The sequence below is a fragment of the Heterocephalus glaber genome, unplaced genomic scaffold (genome assembly GCF_053883595.1).
Source record: "Heterocephalus glaber isolate CG9 unplaced genomic scaffold, H.glaber_assembly_v1.0 deba00001447, whole genome shotgun sequence".
NCBI lineage: Eukaryota > Metazoa > Chordata > Mammalia > Rodentia > Bathyergidae > Heterocephalus > Heterocephalus glaber.
This window is the reverse complement of record NW_028258299.1, coordinates 2,431,427-2,451,575: the sequence shown is the minus strand read 5'-3', so window position 1 is coordinate 2,451,575 and position 20,149 is coordinate 2,431,427. Positions and strand designations below refer to the sequence as shown.

General features: G+C 56.5%; 1 protein-coding gene across 2 annotated transcripts in view; it reads right to left on the bottom strand.

Moving 5' to 3' along the window:
• Positions 1-20,149, bottom strand: part of Ajap1 (adherens junctions associated protein 1) — a 103,279-nt gene that overhangs the window by 11,524 nt on the left and 71,606 nt on the right. For both annotated transcript variants that reach the window (XM_087214585.1, XM_087214584.1), the window contains exons 3-5: positions 6,576-6,663; positions 4,463-4,705; positions 2,745-2,874 (exon numbers count right to left, since the gene is read on the bottom strand). In XM_087214585.1, coding sequence (XP_087070711.1) covers positions 2,802-2,874; positions 4,463-4,705; positions 6,576-6,663 — 404 coding nt within the window. In that variant the 3' untranslated portion in view covers positions 2,745-2,801. The remainder of the gene's footprint in view (positions 1-2,744; positions 2,875-4,462; positions 4,706-6,575; positions 6,664-20,149) is intronic.

Sequence of the window (20,149 nt, the reverse complement as noted above, 5' to 3'; positions counted from 1 at the left end):
TGTATGTCCAGAGTGGCCTGGCCCCAGCGCAGAAGTGGGCTCAGATGGGAATGGGGTGGGGTCTGCTGCAGATGTGCATCAGGGCTGCACGGTGCACATCTGCCCCCGAGCCTGGGCATCACAGACAGCTGGGCTGCAGGGAGCGGGCGTGGCCACCATTGGTTCCACGCGTGCGCACCAGTTGGCCTTTGAAGACGAGGAGCCGTTTGATGGCAGGTTGCTCCGTCATCATTAAAGATGCATTTGGGGAGTCTGGACAGCACTGTCAGAGATAAACATCTCCACCGGCCCTTAAACCTTCATTACACATTTTAGTATTAATTGCCAGTTACTCTCTGCTCCACGGCCATGTCCAGGCACTCATTAGGAGAATCGGGATGCTGAGAGCCTGCACACTTTCGCCCCCATGAGTGACAGTCTGTCTGCTGGCGGGGAGATATCTGGAAACATTTACCAGGAACTAAGGAACAAGGCTGTGTGCACAGCCCTCCTGGTCCCTGTCCACAGGAGCCATGGGAGTGGACCACTGCTTTGTCAATAGATGCAGTGGCTGAGCTCAGCCCTCTCAGGGCAAGTTGGACTCGATGGCTCTTGGTCCTTCTCGACTCCACTCACGGACCCTCGGGGTCCACAGGGAGGGACCCCAGCTGTCCAGACACAGGGACATTCCCTTGTGGAAGTGGTACCCACATCTCACACGCCCTCTGGGGTCTGGGCTGGCAGAGCTACCGGCACCATTCATTGTGTGGTCTTGGTGCCCGAGGGGTGAGAGGAGAGGCAGACAGGAGACAGAGGGTTTTCTGGATCGATTCTGTTTGCACAAGCCGGTGCTGTGGCTCTGCTCTGTGTGCAGGAAGACCCTGGGCTCGGGCTCAGGCACCTGGGAGCTGTTCCCTGGCCCTCCAGGGTGTGCCGCAGCCTCTGGACTATGGGCTGAGCTGGGGATCCTGGTCTCACACCCCACCCAGCTCTCCTTCAGCCTGGGGACAGAGGTGCTCGAGATGCAGCAGGGTCTGGCCCAGGACCTGCTGACAATTTGTCTGATGCCAACCAAGTCACTCCCTTCCCAAACCTGTTTCCCTGTGAATGGCATGGTGGGAGAACTGAATGAGCTTCCACAGAGTGTCTGACGATGAGCTGCCATTTGAACGTGCACACTGGGGCTGTGTCCTGGCAAAGCTCATGTGGAACGCCAGTGTTCCCTCCAGTCCAGGGACACTGACCTGGCATCCCTGAGGTCAGTGAATTATGCTATACACGCATGCACTTTTTAAGTTGAGACAGAGGTGCAGCCATGTGGCCCCGGGATGGGCCCAGGCTTCACCAGGAAGCTGGCTCCACTGCTCACAAGCAAGCGTCCTGATGCCACAAGGCTGCAGTGCCCAGGGGGGCTGTCCGGAGTGTCACGGGCCGAGCCACATCGGGCAGACAGGGACCCCAGCTCTGCAGACATGTGGTCCCCTTGCCTCCCCTAGGGAAGGGCTGGGCCTGCGTGCTCCTCGCTGGCCCACACAGGCTCTGTCAGGGCCTCCGAAGGACTGCTCATTTCCAGCCTAATCCAATTACGCTTCCTTGCCCCCTGGCAGAACATCTGGCTTCAGGACAGGGAAGGAGGGCTGGAGATTGGATGTGGAGTGAACGTGGGATCCATTAGCCCAGGGAGGAAGAACTGACCGATTCATTCCTACTCCAGCCGCGGCCAGCTGCTGGGCCCTGGCTGAGGGGCGCAAATCGAGTCCTGGACACTTTCAGGCCCCACAGCCCTCGCCGGCCATGCCAGGCTCCGCTCATTCTCCCATGCAGGAAGTGATTGGCGAGGAAGCAGAGCCCGCTCAGCCCTGATGTCCCACCCGAGAGCCAGGGCTCCCTCCCATGGAAGGGGGAGGACCGGAGAGGGGCCCACTTCCTCCGGGGACACTAAGAACAGAAGAGAGGCCCTAGGGAGCCTGCCATCGACATCACAAAGAAAAACAAATCACCCCAGGGTTGAGCTCGCAGCCCGTGCACCAGCAACATGCACTGCGCCATCCTGGCCAAGAAGCCCTCTCCCCCTGCACCTGGCGCTCGGAGCCGTGAGCATCCACCTTAATATCCCTGAAAGCAAACCGAATGTTCCTGCCCAGCAGAGCGTGGAAAATTCATCCTGTTTTGGTACCGGTCCCTGGCTTCAAATTAGTAGATGTCTCAACTCTTCGCTTTCTTTCTTTATCATGCTCCTTCTTATCTCTTATTTTTATATTTCAAAACTGTATTTTCATTCTGCCTTGTACCCTCCTCGGTGCAAAGCTGTGCTTCGGGAGTGGGACCCTGGCCTCTCAGCCACTGCCCTGGCCTCTGCCAGGGGGCAGGAGGAGAGCTGTGGTCCGAACCCGTCTCCAGAGGTGATTTTTCCTGCCTGGCCGGCCCTACTCAAGGTGCCCTCTTCTGTTTTTTTTAGACTAGGACTCGAACTCAGGGCCTTGAGCCTGCCGGGCAGGCCTGTGCCACCGAGCTACACCCTGGTCCATCACAGTGCCCTCTTAAGGATGACAGGCACAGCTGGGATGCTCCTGGGAAGCAAGTGTCCGTGACTCCTCCACAGGGCCATGGGGGGGGGGCCTCTGACAAATGCAACCTGGGGCCTGGACTCCAGCTCCCTGGTTTGCATTCCGCAAGGTGCTGCTGCTGCTGCCAGAACCCACCGCCCTGGACAGGGCCGTGATGATGCGGTCAGAGGGGAAGAAGGTCCAGAGAGAGGTACGTACCATGAGACAGACACCTGGCGTCTGCCCTGCCCCAGGAGGTAAAAAGCCTTCGGCCAGTCAGCAGGAGATTTCAAACCATTTCTCAGACACGAAGGCCACAGGGATGAGATGCCGGTCGGCAGAGGAGGAGCTGTGGAGAGGAGAGCAGAGAAGTGGGCTTGCGCAAGGGCAAGGCACACAGGCAAGCGGGCGCCTGCATCTCCACAGAGACCCCGGGAAGGTCGGGCCCGCCCTGAGCCCACTGGGCCTCGGCAGGGAGGGCCCCGCACGCCCTGCCACCCACCAGGGACAGGCCTTCACTCAGTAACACTCCATTCGGGGCCTGGAAGTTTGGGGGCGGGAGGGCTCAGCATGGAGGCCGGGAGGCTGGCATCACCCGCGCCTGTGCCATCTGCAGGTGCCAGCTCTGGAATTTGCAGGCCAAGCTCAGAGCAGGAGTCTGTGGCTGATGGCAGAGAACAGATACACCTTAGCGCAGATGACAGAAAGGGCAGACCCGGCTCTCTTCACCTTGAAGACTGAGCTACCTCGTCCCAAGGCCAGCAGAAAGCAGGGAGCAAGCCCGACCTGAGGCCCAGCTGCAAGGACACAGACCCTGCCCCGGCGGGTGCTCCAAGCCCCACCAGGGGCCCCAGACCCCGCCCCAAAGCCCCATCCCTCCTCCGGGGCCGAAGCACTGGTTGGCTGCTCAAGCTTCATATCCAAACCAACGCACAAACTTTCAATAGAATGGTTTGGAAAGGCTCTTCCCAATTCTCCATGGCCTCAGCCTCCGGAGGGAGGTCCCGAATGTGCCTGTGAGATCAGAGGTTCGGGGCATCTGCTCTTGGCTGTGCCCAGAAAGAAGGGGGAGTCTAAGGGGAGAACCGAGGCACAGATACAAGAGCTGAGCTCAGAGGCATTCAGGGGACCTCTGCGTCCCATGGCTGCTGGGCAGGAGCATGAACTGTGGACACTGCAGCCGGCCAAGGAGCCCCCGGTGGCCAGGCCCGCCTCCTGCCCCTGGAAAGACCAGCAACCAACACACACGCAGCAGACGATCCGTCCTGAAGCCGCCCACACAGGCTCCGGGCCCTGCTTCCCAGGGTTGGGCAGAGGACCCAGCTGCTCACCTTGCTGCCACCTGGGGCCTCAGGGCAGCCTAGCGGCGGGCTCGTTTCTTCCAAGATTTTTAAGTTGTTGGGGACCTTTTTTTTAATCTACAAAATGATGCACGAGTGTATGCTCCCTTAAAAAAATAGCTTATTGATATTTTAATTTAATTCTGGACAAACCTTCAGGAGCTGACTCAAGGGTTTCTTAAACATTCCCAGGGATGTTAGAAATACGTCTTGTCTGAGGGATCGCCCGTGAATAATAAAAAAGAGCATTTAATAAGAAGTGTCTCATGCCGGAGTCAGCTGCTACTTGATATTTCTGCTGCACTCCCGGCTGACATTTTATTGACAAGTCTCAGAGACACCGACTCTGGGAGGGACCGGTTGTAATTTGCTGATATTCAGGAGGTCAATAACCACAAGGCTGGCTTTGAACTGCAGGGCGGTACCCACCTATGCAGCCCCACGAAGGGCTAGTGAGCTGCACCTCCATCCTGCAGCCGGGAGCCACTATCTACCTTGTACCTCTCAGTCGGGTACAGAGACCGTGGGCCCCTGCTGGGCTCCTGGAAGCCATCTAAATGGGTAACCCAACAGGCCAGCACCCTCCCTGGAGCTTACCGGTTCCCATTGAACGTGGACTTGTACTCGCCCGCCGGGTGCAGCGTCTCATCGGTGTAGACGGGCACGGATGCCCGCACGCACTCATGGGAGCACTGCAGTGTCTCATTGTAGGCCGTGAAGATGTCCAGGCTGCTGGGCACCCGGGCCGAGGTGAAGTCAGTGAGGTTCTGACAGCTCTCCTCCTGCTGGTTGACCTTCCGCTGGTGGCTGTTCCTCCGAGTGTTCCCGCTTTGGGTACAGCTGGGGAGAGAGAGGCTGGTGCCAGGGAGGGCAGGTGCCAGGGTGGCGGCACCTTCACCTCCAGCCACGGCAGTGGAGGAGGCCGTGTTCACTCGTGGTGCTAATTCTCAGCCTCTTCAGAAGCTCAACCACACTCAAGCAATCAGCTCCTTTCTTTCTTAAATACAAAATTTGAATTTTAAGTGTGGGCATTATTGCAGGGAGAGTAGGAAGGGAGGGAAGCAGCTGAGCAGCACTGTGGGGCCTGTTTGCCTGAAGAACCTCGGCCAGACTGTGGCGTGACTCAGTTTCCCCACCAAGGTCCCAGTGAGATGGAAACTGAGGCAGCTTGCCATCAGAGGGGCCTGGATCAGCAGGAGCTTTGGGGACAGTGGGGGGGGGCATCCCTCTTATGTGGTAGTCTCTGGGGTGGCAGCGCCCCAGTACCCATCCTCAACGGGGTCCAGATCTGTTCACGAGGGTCATAGGAGGACTTGCTGACCCCAGGCACCTGCCTCATTTTCCCATTTCTCTGGGTCCGGGGGCTCCCAGCAGCCACCTTGTCCATGAAGGAGTTTGACACAGGAAACCCTCGGTGACGCCGAAGCCACCATAGTGCCAAGTCCACAGGAAGGAGAGGTGGTGGTTGGGGGAGATTCCTGCAGCTTGGGAGCCCAGGGCGCCCCCATGAAGGTAATATTTCCTCCCACAAGGCTGCACCAGGGCAGGGGTCCCTCTCCCGTAGCCCTCCCTGCCTCGGCTGCCCCGGTTCTCGCTGCTGAAGCCCAGCCCCCAAAGGAGAGATGTGAATGCCAAAGGCCGAGGGCCCAGCCTGCTTAGTGCTCCATGGGTCACTGTCACCCCTCGAACCCCAGCTGCACCTGGGCTCCTTGAGGGCTTGCTGTGAACCAAAGTGCTGGAGCCAGCCTGGAAACCAGCAAGGCACCCGGCCCCACCACAGACGGCTGGAGAGTTCTCTAGTTCCCGGGAGATGCGAGGCTCCTCCTGAGACAGCTTGTGGATCGGCCTGCCACAGGGTCCCCAGGTCCAGGGGCCCCGCCAACCCCCCCACCCCCCGGCTGAGCACCTCTGCTGCGAGCAGCTATGCTGTCCTTGTCTCCTGTCCCCAGAGAACACACGAGGTCCCCATCTGCCTGCTGTCTGTCAGGAGGCGGCTAGGAGGCCTTGCCCGTTGGGAGGGGTGCTCCTGGGTTGCCCCACCCTCCTGCCACCTGCCGTCGGGTCCCCCATGGGTGACGGGGTTTCTCTGTCAGTTCCTTGTGTGTCCCTGACTGGCTCCATGTCACTGTCCAGGCAGCAAGGGGACCCCTGGCAGGGCTGCTCTGTGGGGAGCTGGGGCTTTAGGCAGCTGGACAGGCAGAGGCCCCCGAGATGCAGTGGGGTCATCGGGAAGTCTCCTGGTTTCTCTGGGCCATGTCAGGTGTACAGCCCCAGCTAGGCCAGGCGCAAAGTAGGCCACTTTCCAGGAGGGAACAGGCCACGGCGAGCCGCCCACAGCAAAGCAGTGACCTAGTTCAGAGACAGTGGCCGCGGGAGTGAGGAAGGAGGCCGAGGAGGCAGTCCAGGCTACTGCACGGAGGACCCATCTCCGCCATTCCTGGGAAGGGCCAGGGGAGAACCGGAGGGGGCTCGGCTCTGGCTGCAGCGTCCGTGGTCCACGGGGATCCAGGGACAGTGCTAGGAGCGGAAGTGCCGTCAGCCGGGACACCGTGTCCTGGAGCCACCACGGGAGGCCACCCCGGAGCCCTCTGTGCTGCAGCCAGTGCCAGGCCAGGGCAAACGGTCCCCAGGGCTGCGATGGGCCTGGGTCTGCAAAGCGGGGGCCTCTATGCACTTCCCGGGACCCCGCACCCCCACCTCCAGGCCTTACCAATTTTTTAAGACAAGAGTTGTGATGAGAGCAGCGATGACCATGATGAGGGAGACGGTGATGGTGATGATCTGATGCACAGCCAAACCTGGAGAGGGTGGAGACAGGGGTCAGGGACCGGCACCCACAGGCCCAGGGCGCAGGGCCAGGAGCCGGGCTGCGGCCCAGCCTCTCCCCTGGTGCCCTCCACCCATGCCCATGACCTGGCCGTAGGCAGCACTGCCCCCTCCTCCCTGCCGCCTCTCCCCGGCCTCCAGAGAGCACTGCTGGGAGTCCCCCGAGGACCTGCAGCCTCCTGCCTGTCACGGCTGGGCGGGTCCTGCGCCCTGACACGGGGGCCGTGGCGGGCAGGCCTGAGAGTGGCACAGGTTTTGGCAAAGCCTGAGGAGCCCGGTTGGCCCCGGACTTTGGGGAAGGTGAGTCACAGATCCGCAGACCCCAGGGCATGGGGTCGCTGGGAGGCGGCTTCCTCTTCCTAGAGCCCTCCAAGTTGCTCGCTGCCTGGCAGAGTCCTAGGGGAAGGAGGGAGCTTCCCCAAGAGGATCCACAGCCTGGCTTTGCTGCCCTATGCCTTTTCCCGGCAGAGGAAGGAAGTGGCAGGGCAGGGACAGGACAGGCTGCTTCCACAGTGGGACAGTCACAGCCTGACCAAGAGCGATCTGCTGAGCATGAGACAGATGGCCGAGAACAGCCACCTGTCACCCCTCCTGCTGTCCCCACCCACCACAGTCCTTCCTGACCACATCTGCCACATACTTCCTGGGACATGGCACTACACACATGCACGGCCACTAGAGCCAGCCAGGCCACCTGGAAAACCCACCTTCCAGGTGCTGTCCTGCTGCTGCTGCTGCTGCTGCTGCTGGCAAGAGCTGCACCTGGTGGGCAAAGGCCTGGGGCTGCAGCACCCGCCCTCCCCAGGCGCTGACCTGCCACACATCTGAGGCTTGAGGTGCCTCCTGTCTCCACCCAGTGCCACCTGAATGCCCTCTGTGCAGACTCTCCCACCCAACCTGGTGCGCTGTGGGGAGAGAACACGTGTGTGTTCCCTTGTGGCAGATTGCAGTGTTGAGATTTTCCTGGCAGCCTCCCAGAGACGGAGTCTCACAAGCAGATGTTACCTCTCTGCTGAATATGATCCTCTTAGGGGAAATGGTTCATAACTGATTAAAAGTTGGCACAACTGGAAACCAGGTTTTGTCTCCCCTTCCCTTCTTTTGGGGCTACTGCCATTTGTTGTGAGGGACTCGAGGGAACCCACAGGAGGAGCACCAGGAAGCCGCAGAGCCCACGCAAGAGTGCCATGGGCCCCGTCCTGCATCTTTCACCCACTGCTTCAAAATCCACTTGCTGAGCACTTTCTGTGTCAGCCCTGGTGCCACCTCAGAGAACTACTACCCCCATGCCTTCGTCAAAGTTGTAGTGTTTGCTACCATTTCTTGTCAGTGGCCTCCCAGACATCTGTGCCCAGTTCGTGGTGCCCAGTGTGAACCCTGGGTGTTTCCCTGCTCCTCCAAGATGGCCAAGTCAGCTTGCTGATGCAGTGGAAGCTAAGTTAGACTGCAGGGAGCACCTCCCATCTCACCAGCCAGGGAGCACCCACCTGCCCCAGGAACCCCTGCATTTCACCAGATCCTCTGAGACCCAACCAAGACCATGTGGGAAGGATCAAAAAAGATGTTCAACTCTGTGGACAGCCATGGAGGGATTGTTGACTACTCGGCGTCTGCACACGCCCATGGGCCTGGTCCAGTGACACCCACGCTGTCATGACGAGTGTGTGCTTGTCCTGTGTGGGGGCTTATTAAGACAGCGATGGTAATGGTCGTGACAGTGCTGCACGATGGTGACGATGATGATGGTGGTGGTGATGACACACTTAGGACTTTGTTGAGGAAGAGGAGAAGATGCTGATTATCACCATTGCGAGCATCATCCCATCACCCAAATCCTCACCAATACCGTCACTGCCAACACTGTCCCATCACCCGCACCAGCATCATCGCTGCCATAGTGTCATGATGCCGATGATGGCAGTAGGAATGATGAGGTGCCAGTGATGAGCATGAAGAAGACGGCGACGGTTAGGATGATGTCAAACGATTTCAGATGTGCTCAACAGTGGTAGCAATTGGCAAGTGTGTTGTTGTGCCATTGGTTCCTGGCAACAGCTCTCAACGTCAGATGCTGTCATTACCAATCACAGAGCGGGAAACCATGTGGGGAGTTTGTAATATCCTCTGATCACATAGGATGTGCTGGTTGCACAGCCCACACTAAAAGCAGTAGTTGTCTGCCGGGTCAGACATGGTTGATCTAAATGTTGACTTGACCAGGTGGTCTCTCTCCTCATCCCTTCTCTTTTCTGAGCCAGGGCTGGCTCCTCTCCCCTCTCCAGGCCTGGGAGAGAACAAGCTTCTACTCTCAGGGACCCAGGAGCTTGTGCTCACCCTCTTCCATGGGAAAGCCCTTTGGGGACTGCTGCAGACCCACACCACAGGCCTCTCAGCCACTTCTGGTATGCCACTCCCTGGTTCCCATGACAGAAAGTAAATCTTTGTTTTGGGGGCAAATTTGCCAAGGTTGGGGAACTCAACATCTGCAGAGATGGAGGTGTAAAAGAGCAAAGAGGGTATGGCGAGCCCCCAGGTAGCAGGAGAAACCAGGTCACCCTGGGACATGGCCTCCCCAGACTCAGAGTGTCCCTTAGGAGAGCGCTGCACTCCATGCTCCATCTCAGTGTCCACAGGCCAGAGAGAAACAAGGCACCCCCAGACTGTGGCCTCTCCTCCTGCCCCTAAAGGAATCCTTCTGTTGGGCTGAATCTCGGCAATGGCCAGAATTCTGGGAAGGGATGAGTTCCACAACCAGCTGAATCTTCAGTGTTTAATTCCCTCCTGTCCCGGAAAGCAATGATCTTCCTCTTCCAATGGATCAAAGAAGCTGAAGTCCAGCAAGGAAAGCAGTTGGGTTGGAGGACCCCTCGCTGGTGACTCTGAAACAGAGACCCAGTGCTTCACTGGGGTGCTCTTCCATCAACAAGGCTAAACAAAAAATAGAAAACCAGGGAGCAGGAACAGAGGTAATGACATATCACCAACGGACGCCGGTTCTGGAGGCCCTTCCCCTGCCTTCTGTGTGCATTTTCTTCACTGGACTTCCCAAATTAAAATTTAGAGGAAGCGACATGTAGTCGATACCCAGCTAGGAGAATCCGGATGATGTACAACAATAACACAGCAGCTCTGCTCTCGTGAAGGATTTCTTTATGCTGGGCACATTGCTGAGTTTGAACACATGTGATGAAGTTCAGTTTCTGTACTCATCTGGCTTAGCGGGAGCCGAGGCTCATGGAGGAAATGACTTTCTCCTGGTCACCAGGCAGAGGTGGGAAGAGACAAAATTCTCTGCCCTGGAGTCCCCAAGAAAAACCAAACCTCCAACTTCTGACACATCTGCATCCACATTATGATTTTAAATTGACCCGAGATAAATGCTTCTACCCCTTAAAACTTTGCTTGCAAAGAAAACAGACAGGAGATTCAAAGCCTGGCACACCGCAGGTTCTGATGGCCACCCGGTTCCTGAGTCATGGCTGTAAGAAGAAACCGCAGAGCCCAAGGCCACGGTACGTGAACAAAGATGGGGTGCCTTGATCTGGGGTCCAAATTACACTTGCAGGAAGCACTTTGGAACATGGAACATTCACAAGGACGCCTCATTATTTCCTTCCCCCTTTCGGGAAGGCTGGCTACTGAGAAGAGACCAGAGCCCTAGTGAGAAGCATAATCTTTAAAGTGTCTCTCCTAGCCTTTAGGCTCCCTAAATGCCAGTGGCTGCTTACTTGTGTAAGTACCTTAAGTCTTCATGTGAATTTCAGGTAGACAAACCTTTTTTTTAAAGAGCCAGGTCGTAAGATTTTAGGTTTCTCAGGCAGTATGGTCTCTGTGTGGATCAGCTTTGGATTACTATAACAAGGCACGAGAGGCAGCTGATTGTATAAAGAGAAAAGGCTTTTCTAGCTCACAGTTTTGGAGGTTGGTACACTTTGGATCATAAATAGTCTTCAAAGGCTCCAGTGCTGAAGGCTTGTCCCTGGCTGGTTGTGCCATGGGGAGGTGCAGCAGTGGGAAAAGTAAGGTCACTGGGGGCATTGCCTTGTAGGGGACATTGGGACGCAGGTGCCTCCTCCTCTCTGGTTCCCAGCTGCCGTCGGGTGACCAGCTTTTCTCACCATGCTCTCTAGATGATATTCTGTCTCCACGGTCCAAAGCTGGGGGGCCAGGTGACCACTGAGGGCTCTGAAGCCATGAGCCGAAACAAGCCTTTCTTCCTGAGTCAGCTGTGGCGGGTTTGAGTGCACACAGGAACAAGCAAGGGTGTGGCCTACACCTTGAGCCAGGGCAGAGCAATACAAGCCCACAATGCCCAGGAAAGGGGCAGGATCTTTTCCTAGGCTCCACCTCTGAAGGCTTCCACCCCTTTCCCAATGTCCCCACGCTGGGGACCAAGGCCTCCCTCACAGTGGGCCTTCAGGGACACACGAACCTCCCCTAAGCCATAGCAGTCTCTGTCTCCATTAGGAAACTCTGCCACTGTAGTGCAGATGCAGCCTGGCGATATGCAAATGAGGGGGTGTGGCTGGGTCCCCAGGAGAGTGTTCACAAAAGCAGGGGCCACATCTGGTTCGGGGGGAGCCACGGTTATTTCCTCGTAAATTACACAGAATTGCATGCATATTTTGAACGATGGATGAAACTTGAGACTCAAGCTGCAATCTTCTGGTTTGAAAGACTGGAGTCTTCTCACTCCCTCATCAGAGGGTTTGGTCTGCTCGGATTTCCCCTGGCTGCCGTCAAGGCACTGTGAAGACATCCAGGCCCTCTCACTTAGGGTCGGGCGGGCTGGGACGCGCAGCAGCAGGTGGGCTTGCCCTACTGGGTCTGACGGTGAGAGGCAGCCGGAGAGAAGACCCTGTCACCTGACACTTCCCTGTAGAAGTCACTTAGACAGGATGCTTGAGTTTTGAGAATCAAAACTCAGGGAGAAACTGACCAATTTAATCCCTTCAATGGCCCTCAGAAATATCTCGGCCACACATCTGTCTCGATTCTCTCCACTCACATCAAAAAGAAGCTGCATCTTGCAAAAGACAAGAGTATTCCAACAAGAGCATTCTGAACAGAGGGAGCGTCTCCCTTTCTGTGCTTACTCCTGGCTGTCCCTCAACATGGGGACTGTCCCCTCTGGCTAAGTCTCCACTGAGCACCAAATAATGCAAACAAGAACATCCACCCCACCATCCCAACTGACCCTGGACAGGGCAACTTGAGTAGTCTCCATGCCGACTGTCAGGTAGACTGTGATTCGGTTGGCAATGAAGTCACTGAAAGGGAACACATGCTCCTCGGGCCCGAGACAGGAAAACACTCACCAACTTTTTCCTCTCTGTTTCCAAGGTCACTACCGAATCCTATCCTCAAACTCTTTGCGATGCAGGCATCGTGACGGAGCCCAGGAGCGGGCCGTGTGGAGATTCTTGCTTCCCTTTCCTGACAGGTGTTATTGTTCCTGCTAATTTAGGGGCTCTTTCTGCTCCTGGTAATTGCCACTGTATACTAATGTGCTAGGAATCAGCGCCATCCAGATAATGAAAAATTATACCCAGAATAATGGATGGGGACAGATGGATTACCAAGCTCTGCATCAATCAATAGGGCTTTTATGGTTATATTTGTGGTGGTTTGTAATAAGATCAGGTCCCGAAGATTGATGTGCAAGTTGGTAATCCATCTCCGAGTCTGAACGAGGTCTTATTAAAAGAAACCGAGTCAAACACAGGCCATTGTCTGTGGCAAACACAAACCAATCCTGGGCTTGCTCTCCGGGTGTGTGAGGGGGGTGCAGCTCATTTGCCGTCACACTTGGATGAAGACAGGAACGGTGGCAGGATTTGCCCAGGAAAATGGATGACATTTCTGTGCCTAGTGTAGCTCATTTGACCACGCAGGGGTCTTGCATGCCCGCACTGTGGGGAACAAAGCAGGTGGCCACCAGAAGTTAGGAGCTCTGTCCTGTAGGGGCCAGTCTGAGAGGTGAGAGGTGGCACTAGGCGGCCACCAGTGCCAATTCTGGCATGTTCACAGGAGAACAGGGCCACTAGTTGTTACAGCAAGGTCACCAAGAAGTGCAGCACTTCCTTCGTGACCCTGCAGGGTGAGTGTATTGGCAGGGTCCTTCAGAGAAGCAGAACAAACAGGATAAAGAGAGAGAGATGACTCACGTGCCCACAGGGGCCAGGGTTCTGTCCGTACCACCTGCAAGTGGGAGGCCCAGGACAGCCAGGGTAGCTGGGGCCGAATCCCAGGTTGCTGTGAATTCTAGGCCAAGCTGAAATCCTGAGACCAGAGTAGGGGCTGGGTTGGACACCGGCAGAAGTCTAAGAGTGCAAAGGGCAGAGACCTCTGATGTCTCAGGCAGGAACTGCATGTCCAGCTCAAGAAGAGGGCAGCCACCTTTACTCTGCCTTTCTGTTCTGTCCCAGCTCTCAGCTGATGCTCTGATAGGCATTCACACCACAGAATATGAGTCACACTTGGTCTACAGATTCCCAAGCCGATCTCCCCGACAGCATGGCAGACATGGCCGGAAATACCCTTCCCCAGCCAGCAGGACATGCCTCGGCCCAGCCAGGGGAGCTCCTGCGAGCCCAGCCTCTCCCCTCAGAAGCCTCCTGGCTCAGGATGGGTCACGCGCTTGGGAGAACAGAGCCCCCAAGGGTCCCCAGGGGGAGCTCAGAGCTGGGGAAGTCATGATCGTCAGCTGGGGACATCAGACAATGTCTGGAGACATTTTTGGTGGCCACAGCTTGGCAGAAAGTGGTTCTACTGGCATCCAGTGTGCAGAAGCCAAAGTTGCCAGTGACCATCCCACAGTGCAGAGGACCAGGCCGACGGAGAGAAGGATGGGGCCCAAAACGACAACAGTGCCAGAAGCCTTGAGAAGCCTTGGGTTTGAGGGCAAGCAATGTCACTTGGGGGCCCCAAAGGACAAAATGTAAGCCACTCCCGGTCCCCTCCCCTGATGCCCCTTCTCCCTGCAGCTGCTTCGGGCCTTCTTCTGGCATCTCTGAGGTGACCATGGCAGGATGGTGTGACCTGGCCTCATGGCAGACCATGCCTGGCACAGCTCCGAGAATCAGTTCATGCTCAGCTCTCAACCCTACAAGGGCATAAGGGACAGGGAGGCTGAGGCAGGCCAAGATGGCACATTGCAATCGGGGTCCCTGAACCCCCTCTGATCCCATAACTCACTCGAGGGCCTCACAGAACTCAGAAGGCCACTCTACTCGTAATGACAGCTGCTATAGCAGGGGACTCAGATCAGAACCGGCCCTGGAGCAGGCTTGATGCCATGTCCAGGGGAGGCCAGTGGGAGCCTCTGGGGTCCCCGCCCAGAGCAGGGATGCGGCCAGCACTAACTACTAACTTCTCCCAGCAACAAAGTGACAACATAAGTTGGGTATTGCCAATGAGGGATGCCCAGTGTCTGTGGGGCTCGGCCACCTGGACATGGCTGGCCACCCGCATGGCTGGCCTTAGTCTCCAGCCCCTCTAGAGGCCGACACTGTGGCCCAAGGCTCCTATCTGGCCTGGCCCAACACCCCCAAATCAAGACAGTGTTGTCAGACAGGACATTTCAGGGGCTTGTTGGCCACCACCCTGGAGCCAGGACAAGGTCATTTCTTTGGGCAGAGTCAGCACCTTACTACACACACAGGTAGACACAGTAAGGTGGCATCTGAACCCAAGCATGCCAAGAAGGCCAGCCCCTGCCACGCTCCTGTGCACCTCTAGAGGGAGCTAATCTCTCTCACTAGGGGATAGGCAGCAGCCATAGCACTCCGTCCTAGAGAAACCCGGGGACCATCATAGTCATTGTGCTGGCCATGGGCTCCAAAAGGGACCTGAAGGTGACCCAGGCTCCGTTATCCCTACCCTCCCTGGGCTGCCCAAGCCAAGTTCCTGTGATAAGGGAATAGCGTTTGCATTAGGCGACTCCTCGGAACTGGAGAGGTCATAGCACTGTGGCGGTTCAGAAATGCGGAGACTGGCATTCAAGAGATGCAGGTGAAAACAACGCTGAGATTCCACCTTGCCCCAGAAAGAATGGCTGCTATCAAGAAGTCAACCAACAACAAGTGCTGGTGGGGTTGTAGGGAGAAAGGAACCCTTCTGCATTGCTGGTGGGAGTGCAGACTGGTGCAACCACTGTGGAAGTCAGTGTGGAGCTACCTCAAAGAACTAGGACTAGGGGCCGAGGATTTAGCTCAGTGGTTCCACCTCCTGCCTCACAAGCTCAAGGTCCTGAATTCAATCCCCAGTACCAAAAACAAAAACAAAACAAAAAACTAGGATTAGAAGTCCCATTTGACCCAGCTATTCCCCTGCTGAGTATCTTCCCCAAAGAATTAAAAGAATCATACCACAGTGATATATGTGCACCCATGTTCACAGCGGCACAGTCTGTAATAGCTAAAGCTTGGAAGCAGCCCAAGTGCCCATCAGCTGGAGACTGGATAAAGAAGATACGGTTTTTTAATAAAATGGAGTACTACTCAGCCATAAAGTATGAGAAACTAGGGACATTTATAGCTGAATGGATGCATATTGAGGCCATACTCTTAAGTGAAATAAATAGGACACATGTGTGTAAATACCAAATAGTTTCTTTGGTGTGAAAAACTAAAAGTGTAAATAAGGATGGAAATGTATAATTGATAACTGAAATAGGAAGAAAAGGTCTAAAGGAGTAGGGGGAGTGGGAGGGGTAGGGGAAAGGAAAGAAGGGAAAAGAAAAAAACATGAGAAAAGGAAAAAATGGAAACAGTCTTTGTAAATAGGGAAGGGTGGAGGGGGTAAAGGGAGGGCAGGGGAATGGGGAAAAAATAAGAACCAAGATACTCATGTAAAGGTCCAAGATCCCAATGATGGATGTAACTGTATTATACACCCAAAATGGACCAATAAACTTAATCAAAAAAAGAAAAAGGAAACTCCAAGCCCAGGAGACGTCTTGGCCAGGACCATGCATCAACTACCTGCAGGCCCCAGAGAAGGTGCTGGGCTCCTTCCACCTCTCAGTCCCATCTTGTTGACCACATGTCAGGTGCCCTTCTGCTATAGTGGGGTACTCAGCGACGGTGGGGACCTGGTGGACAGGGGAGCCTGGCGATCTAGGGCACAGGGCTCCCTGGGAGCTGAAGGCTTTGCCAAGTTACCTTGGGGACAGTCAGTCAGGGGGGCCGGGGCCTCGCCAAGTCTGCAAAGTCAAAATCCAGCTGGGAGCACACATTGCTGGACTCTGACAGTGGATGCAGGGGCCTGTGGATTGAGCCCCTGGACTTAGCCTTGCAGTGGTGGGGTGGCAGGTGATGCCCAGAATCCACGTCCACATAGATCTTTGAGAATGCACCTTGCTTAAACCTGGGATCTTTCAACCAGTTACTTAAGGATATTGAGGTGAAATCACTCTAGATTTAGAGTCGGCCCTAACACCAATGGCTGGTGGCTTTGCAAAAGAGGAAAGGAGAGGGGACAGAGACAGACAAGAAGGATGTGTGGAGATGGAGCAGTGAGCAGAAGGAGGTGGCCACCAGTCTAGTAATGCCTGGAGCCACCAGAGCAGCAGAGGCAGGAGGGTGTCCCCGGGGCTACTGAGGGGCCAGGCTAGGGTTCCAGGCTTCAGCCTCCAGACCCAAAATGTTCAGCCCCTGGCATTTCCAGCCTGTGGTCAGTGGCTCCTCACCACGGCAGCTCCAGGAGAGGGATGTGTCCACTTTCTCTGGGCGTCCCCATCTACCCACGCAGGCACTGTCTCAGGGCCACCTGCCGGGCGCACAGCAGGCCCTCCATGCATGCTGTCCTCCCTGTGTGGCTCCCAGGCTGGGCCCAGGGTCACACTCCTGCCACTCCACATGCAGAGCCCCGGGAAGCGGATGAAGGGCAGAGCCTGGCTCTGCAGGCTTCATGAGGCCCAGACCTTCTGCCCTCACCTGCCCGCCTAGATGCCAATCCACACTTCGAGCTCTGAAGCAGAGGCCAGGACACTGCGGCCCAGGGTCAATCTGGCCCACTGTCTGACTTTGTAGATAAAGCTTACTGGGACACAGGAGCACCCATTCATTTACATATTGTCCTGGCCACTGAGTAGTTTCCATGGAGACCTCACAGCCCAGAACCTGACACATTTACCTGCTGCCCTGTAAGAAAGTGTTGGTGACCCTCCCCTAGGGGACCTCAGAAACCCAGAGTGGGCACCGGGGGGTGGCACACCTGGAGCCCACCAGCCGCTTCTTCACTCACTGCAAAGGTTCACCTGGATCGTAGCCTTTTGTGGAGAGCAGCAGGGACGAGAGGCATTTCTGAATTCAGCTCAGGACTGTGAAAGTGGGTTACACACAGAAACCTGGCCATGTCCATCTGCTGCCTCACGTTGACCCTGGCCTGGTGATGGCAGTGACCAGGATGCTGGGCAGGGGCCAAGGGGATGCGGGTCCCTGGCTGTGGCCACAGCTACCCAATCCTAGGGCACTCAGGCCAGCTCATGGATGGCCACATCTTCCTGTACAGAGGGCCAGTCCCAAGGGAGGTGCATGGCCCTCAGAGAGAGGCAAATTCTCCATCCCAGTGCTGCCACACAGCCAGCACACACACGAGGTGTACGCTGCTGTCTCCTTTAAGGATGCAGGTGGCCACACATGGAGCTGGTGGCAGATATGGGAATGACCCACTTCTTCCTGCACTCCCAGCTGCATCTGAATAAGTCCACAAGCACTGCAGCTCGGGGGCCTGGGCAGGATCGGGCTCGCGTGGTGCCAAGGAGAGGCCAGCGGTCCAGGAGGGCTCACCGCAGGTACTAGCTAGGGAGGGGATCAGAGGGCAGAGGGGTCTCCAGGGCAATGCAAGAGGGCCCTGGGCACCACATGAGCTGTGAAGTCTGGTCCACGCCCAAGCTAGCAGGACCTGCACCCCCATCTTAATAAGGGTCCACATCTCCTCCTGATAGAAGCTACTTTTAACCCATAAGTGTGAAAGGATGGAAACATGAAGCAGAAGGTGTGAGTCTCCATCCACATCTGGGTGGCCCTGGGCGTGGGTCATTTGCCCTCATGCATCCCTTGTACATGGGAGCCCTGCTGCAGGCTGTATGGGTGGGCATCCTTGGCTGTGGGAGGAAGCTGCCCAATCCTGGGCCTGGCACACTAGGTGCTCAGAGGACAGTAGCTCCTCCCCATGGCCTGGGTTCCCACTGTCAACAGGCGGCTTGGAGCCTTGGGCCGGGCACCCTGGGTTCAGCGGCGTACCTGGTACTCTCTGAAAACTGGCTCATTTGATGGAAGGACCCACACTGGCAGCATCAGAAAGCCTGGGATGCTCAGAACATCACCAGTGACCCTGGTCCAGTGTCCAGCTCTGGGGCCTGGCACCCCTAATCTTTTTCTTTTGGGCTCTTTTTCAAGAATAGACTCTAAGAGTTTATATCCACATGTCCTCCCAGACCCTCGAGTTCTCAAAGGCAGGGCTTTCAGGAGGTGACTGGTTCACGGGGCACAACAGCTGACTTGGTGCTGGAGGTGGGGCCTGGCCAGAAGTGGGTCAGTAGGAGCGTGACCCAGAAGAGCTTATCTCCCTGTCAGCTCCCTCCTTCTCTCCCTCTTTGCTTCCTGTTCGCCATGCTGTGAGCACTCTCCTCTGCCAGGCCCCTCTGCCGTGAATTCCTGCCTTGGAGCCAGCCGACTATGAACTGAAACATGCGCCAAAATAAGCCTCTCGTACTTTAAGCTGGAGCACAGGGTATTGTGTCCCAGTGACCAGGAAAGCGACGGCAACACATTCTGTTTTCCAGACAACTGTGCCAATCACACAGCTGGGAACTCAAGACTCCAGGACCCTCACCTCCTTTTGGCTCCAGCCATTCATCACCGATGAAAGTCACAAGGTCCACCCTGGTCCAGCATGGACACTCTGTCCAGCAGACCCAGGCACAGCCTTCAAAGCAGCCCACACACAGGGACAGAGGGACATGGGGTTCTTATGCCAGACAAGTGTCAGAGGTCTCTGCAGTTCCAGGGCAAAGGGCCTTGGTGGATACAGCAGTGATGAGGCAGGATGGCTGTGGTGTGACCTTGTCCCAGATGGACGTGCAGGAGACAATGGGATGTGATTCGGGTTGGAGGAGGTTGGGGTAGGGTCCCCCGATGGCATCGGTGGCTCTATCAGGCAAGAGACCTGAGCACCCACACTTACTGCTGTCACAGAATGCTCTCTGCCCACCCCAACCCTCACCAGGTGTGCTGTGCTGCTGGACTTCCCAGCCTCCAGGACTGTGAGCAAGATAAACCTCCAGTCTCATAAGCTACCTGGTCTCTGGTACCTTGTTACAGCAAGAAAACAGGAAACAGATTAAGACAGCAATCCATGTGCTCATGAGTTTCACCAAGTGTGAGCCAGCTGGCCCTGCACTCCAGGGTGCTGTCAGACCCTGAGCTCCAGGACTGCCCTGGGAATTTCTGATGATGACCACAGGGTCCCCGGCCCAGTGTCCAGCTTGAGCAGAGTCACCCACTCTGTCCTGAAGGCTGGCTTCAGATGGAAGCTACTCCTTGTCACTCAGGGGACTCCTCTTCTGTCTCCCAGCTGTCCTGGGGAGCCATGCTGTCAGCAAGCAGACAAGTTACATCCATTGTGCCCTTCTCTGGGACATGTCCATGTGCTGGGTCCCCAGGATGCCCAGCGCCATGCTCTAAGTTTCCTCCCTCTGACAGTCCAAGAGCCTGGAGTGACCTGTTTGCCTCCAGAAGGCCCTGAAGGTGGAAAAGCTGGGACATTCTGCCATCCAACAGCTGAGCCAACAGCTGCTCCCTGCAGACCAACTGTGTGTGGGCACTATGAGGCCCCAGGCCACAGCTGGGGCACGGAGCAGGCAGAGAACATCCTGGTGCCCCCTAAGGGGCTGAGGAGCCAGACTCCAGCCAGTCTCAGAAGCAGGCATGCCAGACTCTGTGCCAACCCCCTCCAAGAGGGACTGTAACAGACGGAGCCCACCTGGAGTCCAGAGAGAGGGTCCCACAGGTCTGAGGCGTGACCTGGGACACACCACCACTGTGGGCCTGAGTGCCCCTCCTCCAGCCTCAGTCCCCAGCTCTTGTGGCTGCTCCAGGCAGGGCCTGTGCAGGGAGAAGGGGCCACCCATAGCGGGTGCTGACTTGTACATGGGCTGTTGTCATGAGGGGAAACAGCCAGCCAGCCAGGGTTGAGGGGCCATGGAGCAGAGCCCACAGACCCTGTCACCTCTCACCTCAACCTGAGCCACAACCCCCAATGCACAAGAGGACAGCAGCCCCCTCTCAAGGTGCAAGCCTTGGGTGTTGGTCACATAGCCCTTCCTTCCAGGCTGCAGCTAACTGACATGCTGGCCCAGAGAGAAGGGCAACACTGCAGCATAGGAGGGCGCATGAAGAAGACAGCAGGGGCCAGCCTGGGAGGCCCTGGGGCAGGGGCAGCCACCAACAA